This window comes from Camelus ferus, chromosome 3 (assembly GCF_009834535.1).
Source record: "Camelus ferus isolate YT-003-E chromosome 3, BCGSAC_Cfer_1.0, whole genome shotgun sequence".
In the NCBI taxonomy this organism is placed as follows: domain Eukaryota; kingdom Metazoa; phylum Chordata; class Mammalia; order Artiodactyla; family Camelidae; genus Camelus; species Camelus ferus.
In genome coordinates this window covers 49455883-49481101 of record NC_045698.1, presented here as the reverse complement: position 1 = coordinate 49481101, position 25219 = coordinate 49455883, and the positions used below count along the sequence as shown (strand labels likewise).

Genomic DNA, 25219 nt, shown 5'->3' with positions numbered 1-25219 from the left:
GTTGTAATTCTAGTGGGGAGGGTATAGCTCAGTGGTAGAGTGCGTGCTTAGCATCCATGAGGTCCTAGGTTTAATCCCCAGTACCTCCATTAAAATAAATAAATAAACCTAATTACCTCCTCCCGCCCCAAATAAAATAAAATAATTGCTTAGTAAACTTTAAAAAAAATTACAGTTGTAATTCTGCTTTACTCTCTTTGCGTTATATTATAAGCATGCTTCCATGTCAACAAATATTACTTGAAAATACTGTGGAAATATCATTTACTTGGCCATATTCCTATTTTTGCACATTTCCTTTTTTTCTGCTGTATGACTAACTTCATTGAAATCCTAATATGACAAACTTATCTCTATCTTCAGTCATTTCCACTGGAAAATTTTCTAGGAGTAGAATTACTGGGTCAGGAAATGTGAACATTTGAAAGCAATTTTAAAGCCTAATATACTAATTTTTGTGTCAGTACACACTCACATCAAGCCTACAGGAATGCCTAATGCCTATTTTCCTTATCCCAGCAGTGGGTATAACTTTCTTTAAAATTCAGTACTAAACACACACACACACACTCTTTAAATTTCTTTAATTACTAGAGATATTGAAAAAATTTTAATGTTTACTGACCATCTGTATTTCTGCATTTTTAGCATTCGATTTTGTACTTATTCTCCATATAATAACAATCATTTCGCTTCTGAGTATGTGTATGTGCGCGCGCATGTATGTTCTAGGTGCTGAGAGATAAAATGTGCAGAGTTACCACAAGAGGCCCCTAGCACACCAGTTATATCACAACTGGAAGCCTATTGGGTTCAAGTTCCAGCAAGTCAGCCTCTTTAGGAGTGGGGACAGGTTCATTAATTCTAGTCTTAGAGCCTCCAAACAGTAAGAACAGACCTTCTGACACTGACAAAAGTTATTTAAAGAAACCAGGGACAGTAACTCAGGAATTCAGAAAGCTGGGTGTCAAACAGCTGAACTGTGCCCTCCTGCCTCCCTCCTTCACTTCCTGTCAAAATCTCCTATGACTTGATTCTTCTTATTAGATATAGTCATTCTCAGATTTCCAGAGAAATATAATCACTCTGAGTCTGAGATGCCCTTGGGTCATTCATTTGATTGTCCAGCAAATATTTCCTATTCTTTTCATACTTAACCAGAAGAATGATGGGCTTTTTCTTTTGACTCAACAAATATTCACTACCATGTGCCACTGTCCTAGGTACTGGGCGTATAATGATGAGCAAAGTGAGACCCTGACCCCAGCCTTGCAGAGCTCACACATGTGCCACCCATCCTAGGACCTCCACACAGACTTTCAGGAAATTCACCCCCACAGATGCTTTTGCCTTGATAGGAGACATTGTGTGCAGCCCACACGGGGAGTGTCTGCTGCTCCACAGTCCTGAACATTGTCTCTAAGACCTATGATTACATCCTGGTCTCTTCTGCATATCACACCATCTAGCTGTGACTTTTAAACAACTTTATAGAATGTAATATACCTACCCCATAAAGAGTTCAAATTATACTCAAATATAAGTAACAAAAATGAAAATGACTCATAGTCACAATCTTCACAGACAGCTATCTTTTAACTCTTTTATAGACAGACCATTACATACACACACATTTGACAAATACTTATCGACTGTTCACTAAGAAGAAGGTATGTTCCAAGAGCTGTGTCTTAGTCTGCTCGGGCTCTCATAACAAAACATCATAGACTGGGTGGCTAAAAGAGCAGAAATTAATTTTCTCACAGTTCCGGAGGCTACAAGGCCAGTCAACTGGTGTCTGGTGAGCGCTCTCTTCTTGGCTTGCAAAAGGCTACCCTCCCGCTCTGTTCTCACATGGCCTTCCTTGGCGCAAGTGTAGAGTGGAGTGGGGAGCTCCCTCGTGTCTCTTCTTAGGAGAACACTAGTTCTGTTCGTTCAGGGCCCACACTTACAACCTCTTTTAACCTTAATTGCTTCCTCACTCCAAATACAGTCATGCTCGGGGGGTTAAGGTTCAACATATGAACTGGGGAGAGGGGACATGAACATTCAGCCCATAACAGGCTGTGAAGTCCCCGCACGTGAATAAAGTACAATGTTTGCCCCCTTCCCACTAATGTAGGAACTCATGATGCAAACTCTCTTTCTGTCTCTTTGTGCTTGGTTTACATTATTATCTTTTGGCATTTCCAGCAAGGGTGGATATGCAAGGTAAAAAGAGGAAGCGAGATTCAAGAAAGTCTTGGAAAACTGTCTCTGGGAGAGGAGGTTGGTTGAAGCTCTTGACTACTCCAGAGATCCACACTGAAGCATCTCTCATTTTCTGGCTTCTCCCCTAGGAAAGGAGGCTGTTAGATGTACGAGACATGACCCGCCCTTTACATCCACCTGCTCTACAGAGGAGCAACGATTCCAAATGGGGCTGGATTCATTCCTTCAGAACATGACTGCTGATGCATCACTAGACAGGGATGAGTGGAACAAGGTCTCTGTCCTTGAGCTTACGGCTCAGTGAACCAGTGCCGAGCAGATCATGTGAGAAGTGCCGTCTGAGATGGAGGTAAACTCGGGGAACTCTAGGAGAGAAAAGGAGACCCAGAAAGACTTCTGGGAAGAAATGACACCCCCCACCGAAGTCTGAAGAAGACTAGGATTGAGCTGGGGAGGAAAGGGGAAAGGCAATCCAGCTCAGGCTATTATAACGTGCAGCCCACCTGTGCAGAAATGAGCTGCGTTGGGACAGAATTCTGAAAAAAGCAGGTTGAATGTGCTCATGCAGGGCAACTGTCTAGACTGTCCCTGGATAGGATGATCCCTCAAAAGGTTATCTTGAGATTTATCAAGGTGACAAAAACCTTATTGTTAATTTTAAAATGTATGTTATATAATAGGATGGCAAATTCCATCCACAGAGGAGCCTGTGGGAATCCTCAGAGCCAGAGGAAAATGTACCTCTTCCAAATCTACCAGACCAGAAACAATAAACATTTGATTCTAAAAACTCCAACAAGAAAAGATAGAACAAACCTAACAGGAAAAAAAGGAACCCAATGAAAGTGAATAAGGACAGAAGGAAACAAAACCGATCAATAAATAGTATCTTTGGAAAAACAAGAGAAGATTTTGCATCCATAAAACAAGGATAGGGTAGCATGGAAAGATAAAGAACATTTGGAAATTCAAAAAATATAAAAACTGAAATAAAACATTGTGATAAAGAGTTGGAAAGTCAAGTCTATCATCCAGCAAGTGGAATAAAAAGACAAAAACATAGAGAATAGAACAGAAAGGGGCTGATGACATGAACAGAGCATCAATCCAGGAGATCAGACATCATTAAAAAAAAAAAAAAAAGGAAGACAGAATGTTTCCCAAGGAAAAATACAAGAAAATGTCCCACATCTGAAGGACACAGAACCTCCAGACTGAAAGGGCCCTCATGAGAAGCAAAATATCCACAAGGAGGCGCATCCCTGACACTTCAGAGTGTCAGACATAAGGAGGCAATCTTAAAAGCTTCCAGAGAGACACAACAGGTTATACACAAAATAATGAGAATCTGAGTGTCATAAGACTTCTCAACCCCGCTGGATAATTGAAGATAATGGAGTAATGCCTTTAAAATCATCCAGCCAAACCATGAGTCAGGTGTAGGGGTTGATTAAGGGACACTCTCCTTTCTTAGAGCCTGCTGGAAGCTGCCCTTCAGCTAACACAGAGAGCAAACCAAGGGAAAGATAATCGTTGAATCTAGGAAAAGAAAACCCAACAGAAGAGAAATAGTTTGAGAGAGCAGGGAATTCTCAGCATGACCGCGGTGCGGTGGGGCTGAAGAGCAACTCGCCCAGACTGCATGGGTGGGTGGCGCACTGTGGGAGAGAGGCCTCCATGAAAACCATGGAAATGGATTATCAGTAGGCTTGAGCACTGTGGGAGAAAGAAAAACCTACTGAGAGTGCTTGACAGAGCAGATGAACTACTTTGGAAAACAGAAAACAGAATTTGAAAAATTGTTCATTCCAGGAAAGGTAAAACTTTATGCAAGATATAATATACAATGAATTGGATCATCACTAAACTACATTTACATAGCCATAATAATACATTGGCTACTGATTTATCTAGACTTTTTTATCCTGGAGAAGAAAGGAAGTAGGAGGTGGCAATACAACAGACTAAATTATCATCTACCTAATAGGAAGTTAAGAGTTTTAAACTGATAAATCAAGAAATAGCAGTATAAATATATTACTTAGAAATATGAAGATAAATGCCAAGTTTAGGGGGGGAAAACTAAATTAGTTCAAAATAGTTGCCTCCAGGGACTAGAGGACAGATATTTTCATTAAGAACTTTCAGTATTATTATGAGCACCTACTACATGCCAGACATACACCTCCTTCTCCTTGAGACCAGAGTCATCAGTCAGTCCACTCCCAAAGAGCCATATGGTGATCCCTTTCATTGCCTCCCCCAGGACCCTGCTCCAACCATATCTGCTTTTTTCATTTCCATCATCAGTCAGTCCTCTCCACTGGCTTGTCTCCCTGTGCTTATTGCTGTGTCCAAGAACTTCCAGCTTGGCAAACTGACTGGCCAATTTTGGCTTCATGCCCTGGATTCTGATCTCATTTCTTGGCACAGTGGATATCACTGGAATGATATCCACTACTAATGAGCCCCCATTGGGCCCAGCTCCCACGTGTGGGTGCTTGTCTGGCACAGAACGCCAGCCCTACCTGCCGCAACGGGCACTTAGAAGTACAGGAACTGTGGAAAAACAAGAAAGGAAGGAGAAAGAAGAGTAAAGGGTGACATAAAAAGATGGCAGGGCCACTGTTGACATTTGGGACTCAAGAGCAGGACATTTGATGAGGGAGGTAAGGAATATGGTAAGTTTCGCTTAACTAAATTGAATTCGAAGCTTATAGAATTGGGTAGTAATCAGGGTAAAGTGGACAGTTAATCATGATCCAGAAACAGTGAAATAGAATGGGAAAGGTTTTGGAGTTAATATGTATCCGATTTATATTCTGGCTCTACCAGTTACTAACTGAATTGGCAAGTTAACTTCCCTGAGGTTCAATTTTCTTATCTACAAAATAGGGATTGTATCTTGATTAGGAAAGAGGCATGACAAATTTGAGATATCACCAGGGAAACAGAAAGTGATTCTTAGCGGCTGTGGTGTGAAGATAGATTGGAGCTGTCAGGACGGCAGGTGGGTATTCTGATTGCAGTGTGCAGAAGATCAAGGATGGTGGACTCAAGGGGTACTTGAGGGAGGGGGCAGCCAAGAGTAGAGAGAAACGGAACAATTGAGGAAATACCTGGGAGGCAGAACTAGTAGGATGTGGTGATCTCTTGGTTTGAAGCAGGGAGTTGGCAGATGATGTCAATGCTCCCCCTGTGTGCGCTTGGATCCCTTTACCAAGTTCATGCTGTGTTTTCACTTCCAATAGCCAACACCTGCAAGGAGAGCCAGACTATCTGGGATTCACATCGCCACGCGGAGAGACAGAGCAAATGGCTTCTGGCGCAGAAGTATAACTCCTCCAGCTTCCTTGACCCTGGTCCAGACTGCTCTCAGGTATGACTGTCTCCAGACTCTTCCATGGAGTTGAGCCTAAATCCCCCTCCAACGGACTTTGTTTGATATCAAATACTTGCTTCACTTCCTTCTCTCCCATGTTTCCCTTCCTCCCTCCCTTACTGTTTTTTCCTAGTGGCATTTCCTGAGTCAGTTTCACATGAATCCTCATCTCAGGTCTGCTTCTGAGGACTGCATCCTAAGACAGTGTGGTAGTCAGTAACACTGCTTACTAATGTTTCTGTTCTCTGCCTTCCGGGTGCGTGGTAGGGTTGTGCTTCTTGGCCTTCCATGGCTGGGTGATAGGGCCAAGTTATTACCTCTAGCAGGGGTGATGTGTGTAGCTTCGGGGCTGAGCATCAAATCGCCGGGATGGAACCCTTCAGAGCTCTTTTCCTTCTGTTATGCTGACCAAGAATGTCCCAGATAGTGGCTGCTCTCTCAGCCTGGGACCTGGGGGCTGTGAGAAAGTGGGGCAGAGCCCTCACTTGGACTCCATAGTCAGAAGGAGAAATAAACTTCCACTGTGTTAAGCCACTGAGAGTTGGGGGTTGTTTGCTTAACAGCAGTATAACCTAGCATGTCCTGACAACAACAGACGGTGAGAAAAGAGAGGAACCAAACATAACTAAGATTGCTTCTGCCTTAGGCTGTTGGATGGACGGGGCTGAGAAAAGCAAGCAGAAAGAGCTGGGTTTTGTTTGTTTTTTTTAGGTGGGGAATTCAATGCAGCTTTAGACATTTTTGAGTTTGAGATGCTTGTGGAAATCGAAACTGAGATGTTGAGAAGACAGTTGGTTCTGGATCTCTGGAAAGTGATCTGAGCTGGAGACAGATATTTAGAACATACGTAGTAATTTAGGAAAATAGGAATAGAAAATCAGGACCAAGGGAAAAATAAAATGCATAGGTACTAATAATAAACATTAACAAAGATGCTACGATTGCAGTTTAAATTGGGCATTAAACTTCCTGGCCAGGGAAACAAAGGACACGTATTCTAATATATGACTCTCGCTGTTGGAAAGAAATAAGTCTATCGGTTCCTTCTCTTGAACTAAATTTCTGAACGTCCCCCTCCCACTTCAACCAGAGTAACTTCTGAATAATACTGTCTTAGAAAAAGAATTTCATAACCCCCACCCCTACCACCAAAATGGAAAATTACAGCCGATCTTCCCTGAGTATCACTTTGGGCTAGATTTGTGATATAAACTGAACGGCAGAAAATTCAATATCTATTCTCTGAGGAGCTCCAAATGGTAGAGTCCCAGGGGTAGCTAGGCAAAGCTGACATTTCTCCAGAAAGCAGCTTTGGAACTTTCCCAGCATTTATTTTCACTATCAGGTTGTCCTGTGAAGTTCAATTTTGTGGCTGGTAGCTCATCTTGATCACGAGTTTGGACAGTGCTGCTCTGTATCCGCCAGCATCTCCACTGAATAGCGACTGCTACTGCTTTTGTAGGCACGGAACTTTCCCAACGAGTATTGTAATGTCTTCAATAGAGCAGAAGGGAATAGTCAACCACAAAGGGTCCTGGAAGTGATTTTAATCATGGAGAATGACATTGCAAGATGACTACAATACTTAGCTAATGTGATGTGTAGGATTTCCTTTCACAGAACCACAGATCAACTCAGTTCACTGAACAGACGTGGTCATTGGTAAAGCAATTCATGTATTTGTTGGCATCTGGTAAGTTTTGTGAGAATGAAAGACTAATTCTATCATATCTGTAAAATATCAGCATTTGAACAAAAAGCAACTGTAGGAAAGAAAACAAAAAAATCACAAAAAATAAAAAATTTAAATTTAAATACCATATAAGAACTACCAATATATGTTCAATAAGAAGCCATGGTAAAAGTCTTGTTTTATAGGGTTAATTAAGTCAACTAAAGCACACTTTTGGTATTCACAGTAAAGTCTAGAAGGAAAACCCACCGTTCTTTAAAACACAAAGGCAATGATTTAAGTGTTCTCTTTAAGCTTCCTCTTCTAATGGGTTCCATAGGGTTTTATGGGAAACCTTAACTGTAAAAACACTCATAGAATGGGCAAAACATAGAACAATTATAAAAAGCCAGTTGTAGGCACAAAAAGCACAAACCATGAAAGAAAAGATTAATACATTGAGACATTAAAACCACAATTTTCTATTCATCAAAAGATACTATAAAAATAATTAAAATTTCTTGCCATCAAAAGACACTGATGATAGTAATGTATGTTTATATAGTGCTTCCTAGATGCTAGGCACTGTTTTAAATACATTACATATTTGCTTAATAATACTCAGTACTTACTGGATGACACTTAATAATACGTACTTGCTTAGTAATGTTACTTCATTTTACAGATGAGAAAATTGAGGCACAGATGATTTTTTAAAAGTGAAACACAAGTCATGGACCAGAAGAATATATCCAAAACATACACGCGCGCGCACACACACACACACACACACACACACACACAGAATTCCTGTGAAACAATAAATAGAATAAAAATTAGCCTATAGAAGAATGGGGGAAAGGGTATAAATAGAAGAGGAGACCCAGTGGTCTGTAAGTGTGAAAGATGTGCACAGTCTCAGTAGTAATAAGAGAAATGCATAGCAGAACAATGATGAGACCACATTCTCAGTGCAGCCCACCAGCAAACAAGACTAACAATAGTGAGTGTTGGTAAGAATACAGACCAGCTGAAACATTATTCCACTGGTGGCTGCAGCAGAAATGGGCACAACCACTTTGAAGAACAATTCGACCTTATCTAGTAAAGTTGAACAGACTCAGCGCTTACGATCCAGTAATTCCACTCCTGAAAAGACACTCTGGAAAATTCAAGCTCATGAGTATAAAGAAACATGGGCAGAAATGCCCACTGAACTGTATTTATAACGGCTAGTTATCAGAACCATATTAATTTCTACCAATAGGAGACAAATTGTAGTTGATTCACGTGCTAGATTAATACACAGCAGTGAACATTAATGACGTGCACCTGCCAGCCTGTGTCTCTGTGAACGTCTCACTGTTCTCTCCGCTCTGCTTCCTGGGTTTACCAGATCTTTCTCTTCACATGATCTTACTGTGAACAAGGCAAATACAATCCATTGCCTTTCTGTTTATTAAATTACAGGGTTTTGCGGGGTTTTTTTCCCCTTTCTCTCTTTTTTGAAATCCAAGCATCTCTAAATTCTTCAGTCACATATTTATACACAATTGCTTGTCTTTGTCCTCCAGAGGGCTGATCACATACATGGTGTATGTGGTTTGCTTGATTTATTCTGTGGTAGCCTTATTTCTAAATCACTGGGTAAGAGACATCTCACTGTGGCCTCCAGAAAGAAAAAACACCCTTGTGTGTGCCAAGTTTTGAAAGATAATTAGAGTTTGCCTAGCAGCCTATGGCAAGTAAGGGCATTCCAGCTGGAGGAATGAAATTATGTAAAAGCACAGAGACGGGATACAGCTGGGCTTGTTCAAGGACCTATGAGCAGTTTATAAAGCTCTCAGCGTGAGTGCAGCAGTGTCAAGGTCAGGCCCGAACACAGGGGTGTCAGATGGGAGAGGGAGGGCTTCATGTCTTGGGAGGGGCGAGGGAGCCCATAAGACAGGCATTTGACTTCTCTGCATGTTTATTAGTCTTGCTCTCACACTGCTTCCCCTTAGCTTTTGTTCACCATGGCCTTAACAAGTCATGTCAGCATATTGATCCTGAAAAATAATCACTGAAAGGACCCCAGTTTTGAAGAACGTGCTCAGGAGGAGCAGTGTTCCTTTTGCTCCCTACTGTAGATTCCTTGGAAAGGTGGCTGGAGGTGGAGGTAGGCTGTGGCCTGATCGCGTGGGGCTTGGGACAGTGGGCTAAGAGCTGGGACTTAACCCAGCATGTGATGTGCCCAGCAAAAGGTTTTAGGCAAAGGAATAGTCCTCCAAAATCCACAGATGTGAGAGTAAACACACATTCCTACACACACGTGAACATTTATGTGCATGTATGGATAAATAGACACACTGTATTTAAAGGCATTAGATTCTCTATAAATGTATCAAATATGTATGTAAATATATATACAATTGCTTAGTTCACTGTACTTACACACATATGGTATGTTATATATATACACATACATGTATGTGTATACATATATAGTCTGGTAAGTATCTATATGTAAATAATATGATATGTATGTATGTACATAATGTGTGTGTATATATGTATATCTAGATCTCTATACTGTATATAGGGAGAAAAAAGCAGTTGGAGAGAGTCAGAGAGATGGAGAAACTGGATGGATACCTACCCACACTATTAACAGTGGTTATACTTCAATAAAAAAAAACCTGGAAAAAATTTAGGGAACATTATGCAGAAATAGGCTAATAGTGAACACACAATAAATGCCCAACATTCTATGGAAATAAGAGAGCAGTGGCAGTGGTGTGAGGCAGGGATGGGGGCCTGCAGAGGCTAGAGGAGGAACAGACTGGAGATCAGTCAGGAAGTCCTTGCAGCAGATCCAGGAGAAGATGAGGTGTGCAGTATATGCACTCTCACTGTGGAGGCTCTGTTCCTGCTCCTTGCCAAACTGGGAATCTGCCTCCAAGCCCGACTTCTCCACATACGGAGATTCTGCTCATCCTTCAAGGCTGAGTTCAAATCCTGGTTTCTTCATAAAGCCTCCCCAGTCCCAGTCTTCTTGCTGGAATCACCTCCTCAGTGTTCCCATGGATTTTTCTTTAATCTTGTTCCATCATTAGTTATTTATACCTCTCAACCAGACTATAACAGCTTTGAAGGTAACAGCCATTTCTCTCTCTAGCCATTAAAAAATAATCTCTTGATTCTAGCACAGGGCTTTGCATGTCATAGGTTCTCAATAAATGCTCCTTGAATGAAAATCATTCAAAAGAACCATATCTTGAGATAGAAACCATTTTAAAGCAACAATTTCCTTTCTTTTCCTGATGTCACTTATGATAAATAAACAAAACTTTTCCCTAATTTCATTACACTTCAATTTAAAAAACTGATTGTAATAACCATATATGCCCAAAAAGTTTATTTTCCTAAACAGTGAAATTTGAAGTTCTGTGTATCGGTGTCTGCTTTGTGGAATGTCAACCTTGTCTTCCCATAAGAATCACCTGGGGAAATATTATGCTCCCCATGTATTTTATTTTGAAAGTTGCTTGGACCTTAAAAGTAGATCTTAAAAGTTATCATCACAAGAAAAAAAAATTGTAGCTATATATAGTGATGGATGTTACCTAAACTTCTTGTGGTGATCATTTCTCAGTATGTACAAATACTGAATCAGTGTTGTACACCTGAAACTAATATAATGTTATATGTCAATTATACCGCAATTAGGAAAATACAGTTTCCAGAGTTACTTACAGAGATTTTGGTTCAATTGTTCGGGGGTGGAGCCGAGGCCTTTATTCTAAAAGCGCCTCAGGTGATCTTGGCGTGCAGCCAGGGCTGAGCGTTCCTGCTCTAGTTCCACCCCGGAGGAGTTGGACAGTAATTCAGTTCCTTTGAACTCCTTCACCAGAGGGAGCTCAAAGACATCACCTGGATTCACTTGAGATCAGTCTCACTTGGCCATCTGGCTGGCTCTCCAGGTCCTGCTCAATTCCACCAAAATTCTAACAATGTTGAAGCCCCGCCACACTGTCCCCTCACCCCCTCAGCACACACACAGAGGTCACGAGCTTTATTCTTACTTCACTTTTTAAAAAAAATCATAAACACAGAGCACCTTATATTTCTTTGAAGGACACTGAAACGTCTCAAGGCACCATCAGTATGTTCTCCTTTGGTTACTGTGACAACCTGATGTGACAGAAAGGGACTTAATAATATTGCTGTGATTTCATGCTTGTATCTTCTTCTCCACCGACACCTGCTTTTGAGATATTCAGGCTGTGTCTAACACAGATGTTATGTTCAGAATCCCAGGCCTGGAGCGTGACCCGTCTGCCTCCCCTTCCAGCCAGTGTGTGTTATGAATGCTAAGTTAAGGCATTTGAAGGAGAGGATACATTTCCAACTAGACTCTCCCTGCTGTCACCTTCATGTGTCCCGTAGTTTTTTTTTTTTTAATTTTGCTTTTCATTGAAGTGTGTTGACTTACAATCTTATTTCACTTTTTTAAAAACTCTACTCATGAGTTTGACAGATTATACTGAACTTTGCCATTTTCCATTTACAGTTCACTATAAATGTCTTTGAAATAATTCTTCCAACTTTATGGCTTCATATTTTTTAAAAATACACTATTCATATAAAAAGATACAGGTGTATGTGTGTTGCATATATGTAAGCACACGCACATATGTATGTCCCTGTATCTATTGTTCTGCACCTTGCTTTTTTTTTTTCAACTTTTTCTGGGATCTTTCAAGCATACAGAAGAATATATATAAGAAGTAAATAGTCAATAAATGGAGGCATAAATCCAAATGACCAGTAGGCATATGAAAATATTCTCAATCTCATTGTAACTAGGAAAATGCACAAACTACAGTAAGAATATATTTTACATCTATCATCTTGTCAAAAGTTTAAAAGTCTGACAAGGGGAAGATGTGGAGCAATGGAATGCTAAGATACTGCTGATCTGAGTAGAAGTTATACAACTGCTTTGGAGGACAAGTTGGCAGTATTTCATGTATTAGTCAGCCATGCCACGATCATTCTGTGTTAAAACAACAATAAGAACAACAACTCCAAGTGAGCAAAGATTTCTTAAACAGGACACAAGAGAAAAATGAAAAGAAATGAAAACGTTGATAAGTGAACTTTATAATTTATTCATTAACACTATTAAAAGGGTGAAAAGAGAATCTAAAAACTAGGAAAGACATTTGGAATAATACATCCTACAAAGGACTTATATCCAGGACATATAATCCTACAGATCAATAAGAAAAAGAAAAAAAGGTAAAATTAAAAATAGGCAAAGTCTTGAAGAGACACGAAAGCTGATATTCAAGTGGCCAATATGCACATAAAAAGATGCTGTTCATCAAAGAAATAAAAGGATGGAAAAATATACCATAGAAACAGCAAAAGAGAACTGGAGTGGCTATGCAAATGTCAAAGCAGACCTCAACACAAAAAAAGTTACCAGAGATAAAAAGTGACATTTTATCATGACAAAAGGATCAGGAAGATATAACAATTACACACATAATACTTACCTAAAATTGAGCCTGAAAATACATGAAGCAAACTTGACAGAATTGAGTGGAGAATTAGACAGTTCAATAATAATAGTTAGATTTGAACATCCAACTTTCAATAATTAATAGACTTAAAAGAAAACCAGCAAGGAAATAGAAGGCTTCAACTACACTTAACAGACATACACAGAATGGTTCACCCAACAACAGCAGAATACTCTTTTTTCTTTTTAAGTACACATGGGAAATTCTCCAAGATAAACTATACTTTAGCCCAGGAAACAAATATCAATAAATTTTATCTATCTATCTATCTATCTATCTATCTATCTACCTATCTACCTATCTAGTGGAGGTTCTGGGGATTGAAGCCAGGACCTCATGTGTGCTAAGCAAACGCTCTAGCCTTCCCCCACTAAATTTTAAAAGATTGATATTGTACAAAGTGTATGTTTTCTGATCACAATGGAATGAAATTAGAAATTAATAATGTAAAAAATTTGGAAAATTCACGTATATGTGAAAATTAAACAGCATACTCCTATATAACCAATGGGTCAAAGAAGCAATCCCAATAGAAATTTTGTTTTTTTGGTTTGGTTTTGCAGGGGGAGATAATCCCAATAGAAATTTAAAAATACTTTGAGGTAAATAAAACAAAAATAGTGCTAAGTGGGAAATATATACTTGTAAAAAAATAAAAAAGAAGAAAGATCTATCATCCAAAAAAACCACAAATAACAAGTGTTGGTGAGGAAGTGGAGAAAAGGGAACCCTTGTACACTGTTGGGGGGAACGTAAATTGGTGCAGCCACTCTGGAAAACAATATGGTGATTTCTCAAAAAACTAAAAATAGAACTACCAAATGACCCAGCTCCTGGTTATATATCTGGAAAAAACAAAACCACTAATTTGAAAAGATACATGCATCTCAATGTTCATAGCAGCATTATTTACAATTGCCAAGACATGGGAACAACCTAAGTATCCATCAACAGATGAATGGATAAAGAAGATGTGGTGTATGTATATAGAGTGGAATTTTACTCAGTCATAAAAAAGAAAAAAATTGCCATTTGCAGCAACATGGATGGACTTGGAGAGTGTTATGTTAAGTGAAATAAGTAAAAAAGACAAATACAGTATTATATCACTTATACATAGAATCTAAAAAATACAGCAAACTAGTGAATATAACAAAAAAGAAGCAGACTCCTCACACTGCCAAAATATAGAAGAGAGAATACTTCATAACTCATTCTATCAGAGTTCAGTATTACTATGATAACAAAGCCAAAGATATCACAAGAAAACTGCAGACCAGTATCACCCATGATCATAGGTGCAAAAATCCTCTGCAAATATTGGAAAGCCAGATCCAGCATCACATAAAAAGTATTATACACCGTGACCGACTGGGATTTATCCCAAGAATGCAATGTAATACATGATATTCACAAACAAAAGGAAAACCACAGGATCATGTCAACAGTCAGAGAAAAAACATTTGACCAAATCTAACACCCTTTCATGATAAAAAAAAAAAACAACATTCAATAAAATAGAGGGGAACTTCCTCTGCCTGATAAAGAGCATCCATGAAAAACCCACAGCTAACATCATCCTTAATGGTAAATGACTGAAAAGTTTTCCCCTAAGATCAGGAACAAGACAGAGACGTCTGCTCTCATTACTTCTCAACATTGTGCTAGAGGTTCTAGCCAGGGAAATTAGGCAAGAAAGAGGAGGAAAAAAGGGGAATCAAAACTGGAAGGGAGGAAGTAAAACTATTTCTATTTGCAGATGACATGATCTTGCACATAGAAAAATCCTAAAAAAAAGTCAGGAAAAAAATGATTTGAGCTGATAAACAAGTTAATCAAAATTGCAGGTACAAGAGCAATATACAAAAATCAGTTTTATTTCTATATACTAGCAATGAACAGTCTGAGAACTGAATTAAGAAAACAGTTTTAGTACAATAGCATTTGGAAGAATAAAATAAAATAAATTTAACTAAGAAAGTACAGGACTTGCACACTGAAAACTATAGCAATGTTAAAATAAAAGACATTCTAAAGAAATGAAAAGATATCTGGTGTTCATATATTGGAAGACATAATATTGTTAAGATGACAGTAGTCCTTAAATTGATTTACGGATTCAGTGCAATCTGTATCAAGAGTTCAACCACCTTTTTTGCAGAAATGGACAAACTGCTTCTAAAATTTATATGTGTTTTGTTTGAGGGTGGTGGTAGCAAACTATATTCAGAGACTGAGATTATCTTTGCCAATATTTATTTATTTATTTTGACACAGGTTTACTGCAGGAATTATAATTTCACAAACCAATAGCATATAGGGTAATGTCTCTTAGTAAGTCAATAAAAAACATAGCTCAAACAAATGATTGATTCATGACACTATTGTTCCAGGCAAAGGGAGATAAAAGGAATAAAGTCCAAATTTAGTTCAAGGTATACCTTTACCCAAGTTGGTTTTGGAGAGAGGCAGCTTAATTAACCATCAGCTGACATCCAGCTGCCAGAAGAATAAAAATGAAAAGTCCCCTGTTGCTAGAACACGTTGCTAGGGAACCATGGCACTGGTGTTGGCGGGCAGATGATCTTCTTGGGGACGCTGCTGCATGGCTTTCAGCACTGCTGATCAAAGAGTTGCCTTTACCATGTCAGGTGCTAATGCCTTAAGGTCTTCAGAGAGCTATTTAGATCAGCAAAGGGTGGCCTTACCCAAACCGAACACTCTCAGGCTGTCCTCACAAACTCTCGGTATTTATAGTCTAAATGTCCCTTCGCAAGAATTTCTTCTTCATATGTTCTACAGCTGAGCTACTGAATGCTTAGCAGCAGCCACAGATGTGGATAATAACATCCTGACATATGATTTCAGTTTTATATCAAAACAATATCTTCATTCTTAAAAACAACTTCATTTTTATCATAAACAAGGAGATTTAAAATCCTATCAAATGACTCTGCAACAATTACGGAAATGCCAAACAATCTTGAAATGACTGAGTCCCTCAACCAGAGAAGGGGCAAATCCATCATGGCATTTTTATAAATGGAATATTACACAGAAATCAAGGAGAAACAGCTACTTCTACACTCAGCAACGTGGTGAGTCTCATGCACATAATGTTGAGCAAAAAAGTCAGACAAAGAAGTTCATACAGTATGATTCCATTTATATGACGTTCAGAAACATAATGTTGTCAGGTGTCAGAATTATGGTTATCTCTGGGGAGAGGTACTGACTGGGAGGGGGTTTGGGGGGACCCTGCTGACATGTTGGGAAATGTTCTCTATCTTGATTTGGGTGGTAGTTACTAGGCGTCTACACATTAAATATTCATTGAACTGTACAATTAATATTAGAGACCTTATGCACTTTCCTGCAAATGTGATGCCTTAGTTAAATTTCAGAAGTTTACATCCCTGCACTTTGTCTCATCTCAGTTTCTCTATTGTGTGAGTAATCTCACCATCTATACAGTTTTAATAAAGGGAGTACCTATGATGCTTACTCAAAATGCAGATTCTTTGGTCCCATTCTAGATGTCCTGGGTTGGAATCTTTGGAGGGAAGAGACTCAGGATTCAGTGTTCTTAACACTGAAGCTGGTGGGGAGCGCAGGGAGCCTGCACACTGAAGGCCAAGTTCCAGCCCAGCCCCCACCCCCGGCGGCGCTAATCAATTCCACTGTAGCGTTTGCAAACCAAGGCCAAACTGAAAATTGAGAGACATTGTGTATTGTTTCAGCCTTGTTGTGGGAGACACAGAAGACTGGCCCTCTTCTGCGCCTTGGCAGGACATGCCTTTCATAGCCGGATGTGCCTTTGTTTGGATTGAAAGTTCTTCTCTTTTTGCTCCTTTCCAATATAAAAGAAACTAAATGTTTTGCCTGATCTTTTTTTTTTCCTAGTCAACCTAGTGAAGCTGGAGGATTCAGAATTTCACAGGTTTTTGTTTGTTACTTTGATTGATTTTTTTAGTTTTGAAGCTGGGGAAACAGAGTCTTTGCTTTATGTTTTCTTGATTATAACATTGTTTCCACCTGCAAATTTTTCCTTTGAAAGCATTTTTAGTTCCAGTATTATCTGCAGGCCAGAATTATATAGTTGTTAATCAAACCCCTCCTTCCCATAACTAAGCTGACATGAAAAAAGCCAATTAGTAATGTCGCCTTCTGCTTCGCAGTATTTTCAAAAATCAGTAAATGAACTTGGCAGTGGTGTTATCAAACCAAAACTTGGGCCTGCTCACCTGTGTGCAGTAAAGCCCATCCACTGACATGAAGTTGTGGTGAAGGGAAGTGCAGTGTTTACTGTGAGGTGCTGTACAAGGAGTCTGGACAGCGAGTGCTCAAGAGGTCTGAACTCCCCGAAGGGGTTCATCAAAGCGTTTTTAAAAGCAAGGTGAGGGAGGGGGAGTTGCTGGGTTTGTGAGCAGCTTGTGTACAATTCTCTGATTCACTGATGGTGAGGTAAACTAAAATGGCAATCGGTGGGGGTTTTAACATCTATAAAGTAACTCAGGAAATGTGCGTCAGATATTATCTGGGTACTTCAGAGAGGAGCTAAAGCAGAGAATATGGGGAGGGGTCTGTCCTGGGAAGGCCCCATAGGGTCCTGCTTGCTTACAGTGGGGCTGGGCAGTGTTGGAGGTGTGGGTAGGAGGGTGAATGGCAGGTGTGGTATTGCAATTCCTCTTTATCTTTAGTAAGCACAAGTGTAAGTACTGTGTACATTCGGTTAGTCGAGTGTTTGCGTAACAATGTGCTCAGAGTGTGGACTGTGCCACCAAAAAACAATATGCCAAAATTCATTTCCATTTAAAACGAGTTATGTCTTCTTATAAAGTCCCATAAAGGTTGATCCCAAATTATCTTGGATCTGCTTTCCAGCATCAAAGATCCTTCACTCAATATAGTTAGGATCACCTTAGTGTAGAAGAATACTTCGTTCTGTTTAAAAAAAAAAAAAAAAAGGTTATTTTTTCCCAGGATAGACAGATTAGAAAAAGGTGCCCTGTCCTCTGGCTGATGGAGTTAGGGCGCTGGGCGTGGCCCACAAAGCACAGGTAGGTTGCAGCCTTTCCTTGTGCCTCCTCTGGTGTATGGCCTTGTGCACGGCCCAGCATGTGTGAAGACCATGGAACCAGGACATTCTGGTGTGTGTTCCCAGGCTCCCACTTCTTCCAGGGATTGCCTTTGCAGGTGAGTGGGCAAGGATTAAAGAGCAGGGGCTCATTTATTATGAGATTGGTGAGGCAATGGCCATTACCCAGTTGTGCGGGAAAAGAACCTATGCAGCCTCTCCTAGATCTGTCCCCTCTTCTTGATCTGGGACACGTGGGCCCCGAAAACTGCAAAAACTCTGGGTACAAATGACTCCATACAAACCCCAGCACTAGGAGACGTGGCCAGACTCTAGCCCGGCTTCCAGCAGCCTGAGGCGCTGGGGTAACCCAGCCTCCCTTAAGTTCCGGTCTGGAAAAGCTCTCAGTTGACAAAAGAATGACTATTTGTTCCAGCCAACACCTGATGACAGACCCTGGAATGCCCATTCTCAGAGCATTTATTGAAAAAAGTTACAGTTGTGAATCCTTCCTCTGTTCCTTTGGGATGTATGTGAACCTCCTACAACCCAAGAAGGTCTTTCTCAAGAGACCTGAGCTATAGCTTTGAAGTGCAATTATCAGGATGATAAGGTCTCTGTCTTCCAGGCTCTGTGGGATGTCGAAGCCTAACTTGGCTGAATTCCAGTTAGCAGACACACATGATCGAATCACACTGACATTAACCAACCCTCTTACCTGCTTTTGGTAACTTTTCCCTTTTCTAATTCTGCTCAATGGCCACCGCCCCCCTTGCTACCCCCTAATTCTCCTTTTGAAATGCCCAGTCATTTGGAATTGGACAAATTGGAATTGAGCTCACCTCTGTTCCCTGCTGTGGGAGTTGCTGAATAAGATCTGTCTTTAACCCCTTTAACTAGTGTGTGGTTTTGTTTATCCTTGATAGTTCTTATTGAGCTTCTTTCTGTAAAAGTAACATAACTTGCCATAACAACATTTTAGCACATGTATTTTTCCATGTTGATGTCTAGTTTCCATAAATATAATATTTAATCATGGTGTATGATGGGTTATGTGCCATAAATTTCTTAATCAAAAACCCATTAAATCTGTTCTTATTAGAAAAGGACTATAAGTTCATCATGGAAAATGAGAAAAATAGTATAAACAAAATACAAATCACCTATCCCGTAATCCCACTACCCAGTTTTGCCTCTTTTGAATCCATTTTCCAACTTCCAGTCTTAACAGTTCAATATATATCCTTATGGTTTATACGTTCTTTAAATATATCTGTATGATTCAGCATACTTTTAAAAGCAAAAGTGAGATCATATTTTTTAGACAGGTTCTTTTCTACTTAACAATTTCCCATGTCAGTAAATATTCACAATGGCGATTTAAATGTTCAGAAAGGTGATTTAAATACTATCCCATGTTCCATTGTACGGATGTACCAACATTTCATTATCTTCACAACTATCTTGGTGGGCTTCCCCACCACCAGTATTTCCCCCTTATTAACAATATTGAAATCATCTTGCTGGCAAATCTTTGTGCTCACCCTTAAATATTTCATCGGATAAACTCTGAGAGGAGCGTTTAACTCCACTGATGACTCAACTGCCTCTTTCGTTGGGCTTCAATGACGCCACATTCATTCCCCCTTTCCTCTCTGGCTGTGCTTCCCATGCAGCATCTTCTTCTGTCCCCATCAGATTCTGCCTGGGCCTGTGCTTTCCCCTCCCAGTCTCCTGCATGCTGTGAGCTCACTCATCCGATGGCTCCAACTTCCATCCCTACGCTGATGACTCCCCGTCTGTAGCTTCAGTCTAGATATCTCCCTTGTGGGGACACAGGGCAGGCGGCCTCAGAATAAGCCTCAATGGCACGTTGATGATTTCTTTGTTTGTTTGTTTGTTTGTTTTTTAGGGGATGGTTGTTGTGGGGCAAGGCAGGCTGGTACCATAGGGGTGGTAAAAGAATTTATCAGAAACAAAAGTGAAAAGAAAAGTTTATTAAATACGCTGCTACAGGCAACAGGTGAGAGGTGTCTGTGTGCCCTGAAGCAGATTCTTAGAGTCTTTTATAAGGAAGGGCCTGACCATCTACCTGCTTTAAGGAAGGTGGTTGTGTTGAAGGTTTCCAGACGTTAGTTGATCATTATCTAAGGGCTTAAGTTCATTATGTTTGGGGAAGTTACGGTTTATCTTTAGGAGGGGATTTGTTAGGTCATAATTCAGGGTTGTTAGCTGGGCTAAAACAATTACATGTTGGGAGAGGAATGTTCTTTGTGTTTTCTGGTTTCTCTCTTCATGACATGAGTGATTAGGGTGCAGGGAGACATCTTGTGATTGGAGCCCCCTTTGGCTCTCTATGGGGCCTCTTACTGGTCCTCGAACCCCACAGTAGGTAACTAGATGTATGCATGTACGTACATATGTATGTATGTATATATATATTTATAATGGCAGTACTGAGGACTGAACCCAGGACCTCGTGCATGCTAAGTATGAGCTCTACCACTGAGCTATACCTCCCCAATATACTGATGATTTTGAATGAAAGTTACTTAAGAAACAGCTGATGCAATATAGATACATTGACCCTCCTCTTGTTGCTAAACTAAAGTTCGTGTGCCCAATGCACATAGAGGCCAAACAACCCAAAACATTGGGGTTTGGAGCAGAAAAAGGTTTATTGTAGGGCCAAGCAAGGAGAACAGGTGGCCCATGCTTGAAAATCCCAAACTCCCAGATGGTTTTAAGGGAGGTTTTTTTTTTTTTTTTTAAAAGGAAAAATCTGGGGTGGGGGCTGCCGGGTGTGTGACTTTCTTCTGCTTGGCTGGTGCTGAGGTAAAAGAGCAGTGCTCCAGGAATCTTGTGCTCAGCCTGAAGTTACCATCCTCCACCTGGGTGGGGGCCTTGGTTCCTGCAGAAGAACTCACTGATATTTTGTTATGTGTATCCCTTGAGGAGGAACCAGGACCCTGCCCCAAGGCTGCACTGTTGTCTCTTGACAGTTCCTCCCTTGTCTCTGCATTCCCTCCCTTCCCTGATTAGTAACTGTTTGAATCTGCCCTTTGGAACTCAGGAAAGGTCAAAGAGGCTGAGTGAAGCCTATTTCCTACAAACAAGAAAGCGGTGACACGGAGAGGACCCCACAGGGTCTTGCTGTTTTACTCGCTGTCTCTCTGAAAGCAAGAAATAAATCTCCCACATGAAAGGTGCCCTCCCTGTACCGGGAGGTAGAAAGACATCCTTATCACCAGAGACAGGGAATTCAGGGCAAGAAGCTTGTGTAAATAAACCTTCTTACTAATTTACCACCCAAACCCAAACTTTGCTTAAATTCCTTATTAATTAAGCACCCAAATATAAGGTTCTTTGTCCTGTCAAATCCTCACAAATTTATTGTTTCTTTGTGTGGAAAGATATAAAAGCTGCCCACTTTTGATCACTCTTTGAGCATCATTTTATGATCTCCTATGTGCATGAAATTAAACTGGTTTTTCTCCTGTTAATTTATCTTGTATATTAGTCCAATCGCTGTTGCTGAACCAAACTTGGGTCCACTCACTTGTGTGCAATAAAGCCTATCTACTGACAGCGGTTTGAGGTGAAGGGAAGTGTAGCGTTTACAGCAGGGCACCAAGCAAGGAGTCCAGGGCAGCTGGGGCTCAGAACACCCAAACTCCCCGATGGGTTTCAAGGAAGCATTTTTAAAGGCAAGGTGTGGGAGAGGAGTCACAGGGGATGTGACCAGCTTGTGCACAATTCTCTGATTGATTGATGGTGAGGTAACAGGGTGATGGCACAGGGGTTAACATTATCAGTCCTCAGGTTTTAGCAGGTCCGGAGGCTGCATGCTCATGGTCACCTAGTAGTTAACTTCTTCCATTTGCTGGGGGTTTTAGCGTCTGTAAAACAACTCAGGAAATGTGCATCAGATACTGTTATCTAGGTACTTCTGAGAGGAGCTAAAGCTGAGGACATGGGGGAAGGGATCTGTCCCAGAGAGGCCCCACAGGGTCCTGCTCAGTTATAAGACAAGCAGTCAAGAATCCAAGAGGAGTAGAGGGGGAAATCCACCACCACCCGACTCCCCATCCCCGACTGCCCGAGCTGAGCTCCAGTTCCTGAAGATCTCACTATTTCACAGGTCCCCACCTGGATGTCTCACAGCACATAAAACTCAACACAGCCAAAATGGAATTCATGATTTTCCTCCCAAATCCTCAACCTCCAGTGACGCCTATTGCAGTAAGCAGCACCGACATCCACCCTGTGGTTCAAGCCAGACACCTGGTGGTCTTGCTGTCTTCTCTATTATGTTGCATATTTTGCCAAGTCCTATTTGATCCCATTTCTCACCTTTGAGCTTCAGAATTCATTTACTTCTCTTCATCCTCACTGTGACCCCTAGACCAGACCGCCATCTCTCACCCAGATTACTCATTCTGTTCCATCGCTGGCTCCCTGCCTCCAGTTTTATTTTCCTCAATTCATTTTTCCCATTGCAACTGGAAAAAATTTGCTAACATGCACATGTGGTCGTGTCACTCTGAAACTTCAACTTTTCAAATGGCTCTCCCTTGCCTTTGGAGGGAATCCACACTTACCATGGCTGACCAGGGCTTTTCAAAGGAATAACTGGTCCTGCCTGTTTCTCTGGCCCCATTTCTTGACATTCTGCTCTCTACTAAAAGAGACCATGGTTGTCTTCCCAGTCTGCTAGTAAGCCATCGTTCCTCAGGTGCATCCACATTTCTCGTTGGCTCTGCCAGTCCCATATGTCACTTTATCACATCACACAGTCTACCCAACCCAGAGCCTGGCATGACAGACTTTTCAAAAGACACATGTCGAGTCAATAGATGTGTAACATTGGCTGAGAGGAGGTTGTTGTTATTATTTTTTGATGCTTGGATAGATACTAATTAAGAAGCAGTGCAGTTAAGTCTATAGTCTAGTGTCTAAAGTCTAGAGTAATTCAGGACAGTGGGCAAAATCCTACTCTGCCACCTTGGATCAATTTCTTCACCTCCCTAAACCTCAGTTTCCTCATCTACCTCAAATAGATGGTATGAGGATTAAATAAGACGGCTCAAGTAAAATATTTAGTATAATGTCTGGCACATTAAGTGTTTAATAAATGTAACCCAGCAACAATGACAATGGTGATCATGATACTTTGCCTCCAGATGGGTGGTCCATTTTGCATGCCAACCTATTATAGAGTGAGTTGCTGTTTCAGTAAGCCTTGCGGTAGTTATTAGCAATTAAAAATAATACATTTTGTGGGGAGGGTATAGTTCAAGTGGTGGAGTGCATGTTTAGCATACACAGGTCCTGGGTTCAATCCCCAGTACCCTCTCTAAAAAAGTAAACAAGTAAGTAAACCCAATTACCTCCTCCCCCAGAAAAGTAAATTTAAAAAAATTTTTTTAAAAGAGTTAAAAAAAAAATACCTTTTATTTCCGGCGATAAAATAGGCAAACTTTTTTGTATTTCTTTGATTGATAGCAATATACTGATTTAGACATTCATGGTATTATTTATACATTTTGGCTTTCTTGAAAAAAATGCTTCAGTGACATCTTCATGCACTTAGCTTTTTTTCCCCCCCAGTTTTGAAAATTTTACTTATTTTCTTGTCATTTAACTATTCAATAGCCACTTTTGGAAATACACTCAATAAAAAACATTAGACTGTAGTTAATTTTTCTTCTTCCTAAAAAATTCCTTCACATAAATTTCTAAGATTAGTATTAAGGGGAACACGTTCACTTTCATCAGTTTTGCCGAGTTGCTTTCTATAAAGTACAGACTACTCATTCTAATTTTAGGATCCCTCTCTGTGTCTTGATTCTTCTACTTGTGTGTGTGTGTGTGCTTTTTTAATTGAAGTATAGTCAGTTTACAGTGTGTCAATTTCTGGTGTACAGCACAATGCTTCAGTCATACGTGAATATACATATATTCATTTTCATATTGTTTTTAATTAAGCATGAAAAGTGTAACTTACTTTTCTGTGTAGTCTTTCTGTACTTGGCACGGTGATTACTTTGGCCAGTAACTTGTTTCTAGACCACTATCTATGGTCACTTGTCCTTTCTCACAGTGATATTTGAGACTTAACTGAGGTCTGGTGTGAAATGTGTAAAATCAAATGCACTATATGATTAAGTATAAGATATTCTTTTTAATAGTCAGGAAGTAGTGTGTGTTCTTCACCAAATACTAGGTAGGTAAGTCACAGAGAGCACTGATTTCTGCAAAATGCAGTTACTTAAGACAGTAGCAAAATCCAAGAACAGCATCTACATAGTATAGAATATATGTTATAGGAAGAGTGTTCTTTTTTCTATCTGTATCAAGGAGACAGTGGCTAACTTAGAATTTTAGTGAGGACTGCATTTGTTGGCAAGTAACAGAAAAGATTGGAGGTAGGCACTCTGGCATTGGTATGGGAGCTTCATAATGTTACCATTGTCCCATGTTCCCATCTCTTGGCTCTGGCATAGTAAAGTCACAGATTTCATCCTCATGGTCAGCTCTGGGTACAAGGTGGCTGCTCTGATCCCCAAGGTAAGTCCTTCTTCCAGACAAGAAGAAGAAAAAAGTACAAATGGCAAAGGGATAGCTCAGGGTGTTTTTATCAGAAAACAAACGTTTCTTGGAAGCCACACCAAATAATCTTCTGCTTACATTTCATTGGTCGAATGATCATATAAGCTGCAAGAGGAGCCTGGGAAGGAAGATAGCTTTAGTTGGGCACATTGCCACCCTGAACAGAATTGGGTCCAGCAGAGAAAAGGGGAAAATGGATGTTGACTGGGCAACTTGCAGTATCTGCCATGGATGCCAATATGTTTGTAATTTTTCTTTGGTAATACGAAAAATATCACATCATCTTTCTCTTAAACAGAAACTAAACTTACCAAATACACTGTGCTTAAGCTTTTATCTCATTTTAGACCCAACCAGTCTAGAAGAACACATGTAACTCGTCTTCTCAAACCTGTTATTTCTCTTGTTCTTTAGTTTTGGGTTTTTTTTTCCTTCTCAGTTCAAAGTGTCACTCAGGAATTTGAAATCTGCAGATAGTTACAGTGTTTTGACAAAGAAAACCCAATAGAAATACTGCTTTTAATCCTGAAAGCATTTCTGTGACACACTTTATATACGTGAGGAAGGATTAAAGCCTTCTGTGATGTGCAGTCCTTTTTCTCCTGGTGGAGTAGGAAAGATTACCTTCTCGCTTCCCCTTTGCTGTGGCTGACACTATTAGCTAACTAGTAAACTAACTGGCTAATCTTTTAGAT

General features: G+C 40.2%; 1 protein-coding gene and 1 long non-coding RNA gene across 4 annotated transcripts in view; both read left to right on the top strand.

Moving 5' to 3' along the window:
- The window catches only part of LOC116661783, an 82873-nt gene extending 78283 nt beyond the window's left edge, over positions 1-4590 (top strand). Inside the window, exon 6 of the long non-coding RNA XR_004317747.1 lies at positions 2340-4590. This is a non-coding gene — a long non-coding RNA (uncharacterized LOC116661783). The remainder of the gene's footprint in view (positions 1-2339) is intronic.
- Positions 4591-5272: 682 nt separating this feature from the next.
- Positions 5273-25219, top strand: part of FAM169A (family with sequence similarity 169 member A) — an 83307-nt gene continuing 63360 nt past the window's right edge. For 2 of the 3 annotated variants that reach the window (XM_032474263.1, XM_032474260.1), the window contains exon 1: positions 5274-5590. In XM_032474263.1, the coding sequence (XP_032330154.1) occupies positions 5390-5590 (201 nt within the window). In that variant the 5' untranslated portion in view covers positions 5274-5389. Of the gene's footprint in view, positions 5591-25219 lie in introns of all 3 variants that reach the window. The other variant, XM_032474269.1, reaches the window with a different exon arrangement.